This window comes from Montipora capricornis, chromosome 5, assembly GCF_036669925.1.
Source record: "Montipora capricornis isolate CH-2021 chromosome 5, ASM3666992v2, whole genome shotgun sequence".
Lineage (NCBI taxonomy): Eukaryota > Metazoa > Cnidaria > Anthozoa > Scleractinia > Acroporidae > Montipora > Montipora capricornis.
The window spans coordinates 5,317,394-5,324,021 of record NC_090887.1 but is presented as its reverse complement, the minus strand read 5'-3'; the positions used below and the strand labels follow the sequence as shown (position 1 = coordinate 5,324,021).

Here is a 6,628-nt window from a genome sequence, read left to right as displayed (position 1 = left end):
GACAAGCAATACTCTGCTTGAATCGTGAACAGTCCTTCCGAAATATTGCAAGACAAAACACTCCAGGGCCCGGTTGTTCGAAAGCCGATTAGCTTAATCCAGGATTAGCGTAAACTTTTGTTTCATGTTTGAAACAATGGCTCTGGTCTATGACTGGATAACTTTTTTCGTTAAATACGTCATTGAACGTGTTATTTTATAAACTGACCACGAGACAAAGGCTATCACTTTCGTCCCTCCAAAATGCTGATAAGAAGTGAGCTACATCTAATGACTCTTGTCTGTGTTGTCTTTTCGGCTGATGGATTTTGGCTGTCACAGAAACCAACTCCGCCGGTAAATGAAATCAAGACGCCAGTAATAATTGGTAACGTAAAATTCTTGTTTTTACTGAGGCTCTATTGTTAAGTACTCTTCCTTATTGCGCATCAAAAATAACGACACCAAATTATTTAGTTTCATAATAAGGGTCGTCTTAAATTAGAAACAATAAGAAAGTCATAAAAGGACTCAATACTGAAATCACTGCTCTCTCGCAAACTGATCTACTGCTGATTTGCCGGGAGGATTTTGCAACCATGCAGGACCTGAACACCAGAGAAACGGTATAAAATACTTGTATTTGTCGCGGCAAAGACAAAACACTAAAAGAACTCAAGAGGCTCTTTACTTAGCCAAAATCGTTATTACGAGAAACCTAAAAAGCCGTTTTTACTTTATTTGCATTTTATTTTTTGCTTATTTGTAGAAAGGTTACGTAATCTAATCACGTCTCAGACAATTAACCTGTAGATTTTGCTGTCGCTCGTCTGTTGGGACAGCTTTATGTTCCCGAAGGGAAAAAATACATTCGTTTCTCTTCAGGAGTTCATCAGGTGACCTCGTGATTCTCTTATTTCATGTATCCCTATTTACGTGCGGTACAAATAAACCATTTTGTTTTGTTTTGTTTTGTTTTCTTGTTTTTTTTTATTTTTTTGCAAATGGCCAAACTGGTCACTTAAAACTCCAAGGTCGAGAATACAGAGAAGCTATAACTGGATAACGTACAAAACCAAAAACAGGCCTCTGCGCGGGCCTTTTTCTTGACCAACAATGGAACTTACACATAAGAAAAGAAAATATTCGAGAGTACAAAGGTTCGGGAATCTCAGCTTACTGAACGTTACGCAATAGTCAGGAACTGTCACATCATGCTCCAATCACGAGACCGGTAGCAGTGTCACGCAACGCTCTCCCCTCTCTTTGTCTCCTCACCTACAAAGGAGGCAGAGAAGAGAGACCCTGGGAACAAGGTTGAGACCGTGACCGGTAAGTCACGGCTCCATGACTGGGGCCTGCTCTCCAGTTAACAGTTTTTTGGAGACTAAGCGGAGCGATGGACTAGCATCGCATCCAGGGAGGAGTAGAAATACTCTCGCTTCATGCTACAGTAACCGGAGATAAGCGCCGGCCTGATGGGCACTAGGGTCGTAGCAGACTTTACCTTTAAGCGGAGCCTGACGTGTTTTCGACCTGAGTAGTGGCCTCCCGCGATGCAAATAAATTTCGCTCACTTTCTGCTTACTTAGCAGGAAGGGCATGAAACTAATTATAGCGGGATGTCTTGCTTTAAGGATGCGGTCGACCTAATCAACCGTGCCTCCCTTCAACCAGTGTAGCAGGCGTTCGATTGCATACAGGGGGATGGAATCGAGCGAATGATAATTACCACGAACAGCGCGCGCGTCTCGCGCGCGCTCTCTGAATTTGCGTGTCAAACGCCTATCACGCAGACTTGAAGGATATTGTACTTTTTTTTCTAAAGTGTAATTATGACCTAAATTCATTAAAACTTTGTTGGTTTTATCAGTGCCCGGTACAGGCGGAAGTCAACTGCAGGCAAAGATCAACAAACCGGAAGTACCACACTGGTATTGCACCAAAAAGACATCGGATTACTTTACTTTATGGCTCAAGAAAACCTCTTTGTTGCCTTTCGCCGTAAACTGCTGGGTTGACAACATGAGGTATAAATTTGTTTGGTACATATAGCTATAGTAAACGAATTGATAACAAGAACTCACCATTGGAAGATTTGAAATATTTCTGTTAAGAAAAATTCTCCATGAATTGTTAGCTCAAAACTTCAAATCAAGAGAAAATGAGGGAACAGAGAGGGAGGCTCAGGGCGTTGGCCGGGATATGTCATGTCCACGAAAGTTATTTTTAGACGAGCGGAAGTCTTTGTTCTAGCGGAATTCTGTCTTCAGAGACGTCCGCATACAGTCTTGCCTTGCTCTTAGGTTCTTAGTGAAAAGAGAAAATGACGGCGTACGTGCAAGGCTGATGAATATTTATTTTCTTTCAAACATCGGACCGAGGTTGGCCTGCATGCGGACGTCTCGGAAGACTTACGCTCGTCTAAAAATAACTTTCGTGGACATGACATATCCCAAGGGCTGGACCGGGAGCCTCCCTCTCTGTCCCATCATTTTCTCTTGTTCAAATAAGGTGAGACACTCAGTTTTGTGTATATACAGTGGCAAACGATCTCACTAAGGTGAAGAAACTTCGATCTCACTAAAGTTTTACCAAGTTAAAAGAAATCTGTGAACAGATGTGGTCTTGGTTTAAAAATAGACACCTTTCTAAAGGCGATGAGGACTAGGCCAATTTGGGTAAATCTTACTCTTGGGTCACGGACTCATGTATCAACCCAGGCCTGGTGGGTTTTTAATGACGTCATGTATTTCTGACTGTCGTTTCTAAAAATAACGTGGGTAAAATTCACGGGCCCGGCCATATCCACTTATCTCCTTCTCTGTCTGGTTATTTTTTCTTGCGGAAGACTACAACTAAGACATTGGTTTTCTTTCAACAAAAATCAGACTTGTGTATAACGAGGAAACAAATACCGTCGAGAACGCGCCAGGCGTTGAAACAAGAGTTCCCGGATTTGGTAACACGAACACAATTGACCATCTGGATACAGATAATCTGGTGGCCTATTTTGCACCCATGACAGATATTATGGTGTCTTGGGGATACGAGCGAGGTGTGACTGTCAGAGCAGCACCATATGACTTCAGATACGGGCCTGGTAAGCTATAAACCTTTTGTCCCGCAGAATACCTTTGTGAGCAAGCGTTTTCCCGAGATTTCATGCCTTGTGAGCAAAAACAAGCGACTAAATGAGGGTTAGGAGAGACGGATTTAGTAACTTGGGGCCCAGGAAATTATTCGCTTACGTTTGATTTGATTGAGGACTTGGAAATAACTGCAGAATACCCGGCCACTATCGTGTTCTTGAAGCGGCATTCTTTGAAGAAATACACGCCATTCGTGTGCAAATAAGTGTTCGGGTATTCCGAAGTTGAGCCGCTTGTGATCTGCTTTATAAGCTTGAGAATTAAAGTGCGTTTTCCCAGAGTCGTTGCATGCTTTCGAAAGGTCTTCTTTCGGAACGCAGTTCGGGCACGGTTAGCAAAGCGTCGTGGGAAAACAACCACGGTTAGCAAAGCCCCATGGAAAAGAGCTGTGTTTGAAAGCAGGAAACTAATTATCAATTTAAAAACTTCTACAGAGTCACAATCAGAGTATTTCACAAAGCTGAAGGACCTCATCGAGGAAACTTACTCAGCAAACGACAACAAGACGATCACGCTGCTCAGTCACAGTTTAGGATGTCCTTACACTCTGGTTTTCCTGAATAAACAGCCTAACAGCTGGAAAGACAAGTACATTTTCCAGTGGATTACCCTGTCAGGTCAGTAATGTTTGGATGTCAGTTGCAAAATAAAATTGACAACAAGTCAACAGAGCTCACTTACGAAAGGGACCCGTTTCTCTAAAGTCCCGAAACTTTACGGGCCATTTTCAGGTGTCATAATTCCCTCTGTATCTCAAGAACGGAGAAGAACGGAGAGGATTTGAGAAGTCAATTTTCACAGTCAGTTTGCTTTTTGTTACCTTGAAAACATGTTAAAAGATCGGCTTTCCTGAACAAGCAGTTGGCAGGTTTACAAATGGCTTTTCGGCCCATGATACGTGACACGTTCTCCTCCAATTAGAAAACGTATTTGAGTTGGGAGGTATAACAAATCTCATTGACCACTCCTGATAGGGGCTTTTCAGAGCCAATGAAACAATCAATGAAACGACAGAACAAAACAATAACAACTGTAAGAGAATACCAATGGTCCTTATTGGAGTTGAGCCTGCAGGGCTCATTTTCTTTTGTTTAGAACTACATGCAAAAGAGGCTTAAGGGTCAATTCGATACAAAATGACCCCTTAGCCTCGTTCAAGTGGCAAAACCGCTGATAATTCCGATAAGGGCTATTGGCCGGAGGCAAACAAGTTGGCTATAAGGCGATAAGTTAAACCAGCGACTACCAGGATCAAATTCAACGAGTGGTCGGAACCGGTCTTGAACACGGGATTTCCAAATCTCAAGGCAAGCGCCCTAACCACTGAGCAGTAGGCTTAGGTAAATTCTGCCAGTAGAATTTCGACAAGAATAAGCGATTTTTGAGCTGTACATGCATAACGGTTGTAAGAAAGGTGTAAAACTAAACAAAAAAACAAATGGAAAATACTTTGTGTGTGATTTGATTATTTGACCTAAAGTAATATGAATTATAATTTTGCTACGCATAACGAATATCGAATTAGTTTGAAAGGGTTAGGCCCAGCATCCCTTTCCGATACCGAGCAGAATTCGAGCAAAATAAGGGTGTCCGAGCAGAATTTCGAGCAGAATAAGTTATTTTTAGGAGGCCGGCAGGCAGAATAAGCCATTTTACGAGCAGAATTTATCCAAGCCTACTGGGCAGTATGCCTCCCGGAAATACATGTATCTGGCGGAAAAAGCACAGGAAAATGCCGGTGAGGAAGTTGCAGTTAGTTCACGTTTGCTTTGAAAATATTCTTTATTTTTTCGAACTGACACTAAGAAAACACACTAGACGAGCACTCCACACTCCTCCAAAATAATTCTAACATCCCGTGGTAACTCGCTCTTGTTTCTTGGTCTTAAGACTTAATTATTAATTGCAATAATTTCCAAAGAAAAACTTATGGGAAACATCCGCGCTGCGCTGAATGATTTAGTTGTAAGGGCTCAGTAATACGGGCAACATTTTTCGTGCAACTTGTCGCGCAACAATGTTGCAAGTTGAGCTGGTTTGTTGTGCGTATTACCGCCTTCTTGCGCAACAAATTTTTATGTTGCAAATAGTAGGCGTGGCTTTTCCTTTTTGCAACACGAAAATTTGTTGCGCAAGAAGGTGGTCATACGCGCAACAAACCATCTCAACTTGCAATCCAACATTGTTGCGCGACAAGTTGCTCGAAAAATGTTGCTCGTATTACTGGGCCTTAAGATCGCAAAGCAATAGCATTTGAATTTTAACACTTCCTTCGTTGTGAATTGCTAGGAAGTTTAACCTATTTAAACCGCAGAATAGAATGAATGAAAATTGAAAAGATCAACGCAGGTAGCTGAACAACGTAAAGATTCGTTCAAGCCCTGAAATTTTCAGGCTTTCTTCGGTCAACTAATAGATGGTTTTCACGTGACGTCACAGCTGCCATTTTGGTGCACCAGAACAATACACATTCTCTCCGTTGGGAATTGAACTCTATTTTATTGAAAACTATGCGCAAATATTTTGTATTGTCTGGTACACCAAAATGGCTATCAAGTCACGTGAGTGAAAACCATCTATTGCAGTGCTGATCTCACCACGAGTCCATTACCCACGTGCAAGAATCTGGTATCCAGTTTGTCCCCATCAGCGTCACAAAAGTATCTATTTTGAAACCAATTTTTGCGGGAAAATAAACAATAGACCAATCGGCTAACTCAATGGTGTACCCAATTCAAATCTCCCGGGGTTAAGACTTTTGTTTTATAGAGCGCTTTCACTCACGTGACTAAAACATAAAAATAGAGTTCAATTCCCAGAGGATTTGATTGGAAAACCAACATGGCTGCCGTGACGTCATGTGAAAAAGTTCTATAATGTAGCATTCACATTGAAATGAGAATGAAATAACTGGAACAATAGCTCATTAGCCCATTTCCGAGTTGCTGCAGGCCTCAGTTTCAAAGCGAGTCCAAGTGCACAGCCATTCAAGTTGAAATGAGTTGCGTATTCTTATGCAAGTCAAACTCATTTTCCTTTCAATAGTTAAGCACAAAGACTATTTTCGAAACCGAGACAAATAGCAACTCGGAAATGGCCCATTCCCAAACGGTTTGAATTGGGTACATGTACCACGTCGGCTTAGCCGATTTGATCTATTGTTTATTTTCCCAAAAAACTTGGTTTAAACGTAAACACTTATCTGACGCGCTGGTGATGGGGACTAGGCCAGTTTGGGTAAATCTTACTCTTGGGTGATAAAATCTAGTTACCACTAAGTTAAATTCTCAAAATGATTTGTCCACCAGGAGTATGGGGCGGGACAGCAGAGCAAGTCAGTCTGTTCTCCTCTGGGAATACCCTCGGAGTCCCGCATTTCATATTGAATCCGCTGACTGTTAGAGGTGAGCAGCGCACGGACACAAGTAATATCTTCTTGCTTCCCAGCCCTGAACTGTGGTCACGGGATGAAATCTTGGCCAAAACTCCAGGACGCA

At 42.0% G+C, this 6,628-nt stretch overlaps 1 protein-coding gene across 1 annotated transcript in view; it reads left to right on the top strand.

Moving 5' to 3' along the window:
- Positions 1–6,628, top strand: part of LOC138049231 (lysosomal phospholipase A and acyltransferase-like) — a 7,059-nt gene continuing 431 nt past the window's right edge. Inside the window, exons 1-5 of the mRNA XM_068895405.1 lie at positions 1–367; positions 1,853–2,009; positions 2,871–3,082; positions 3,566–3,748; positions 6,440–6,628. The exon at positions 6,440–6,628 is cut by the window's right edge and continues 431 nt beyond it. Of these exons, the coding sequence (XP_068751506.1) occupies positions 244–367; positions 1,853–2,009; positions 2,871–3,082; positions 3,566–3,748; positions 6,440–6,628 (865 nt within the window). The 5' untranslated portion in view covers positions 1–243. The remainder of the gene's footprint in view (positions 368–1,852; positions 2,010–2,870; positions 3,083–3,565; positions 3,749–6,439) is intronic.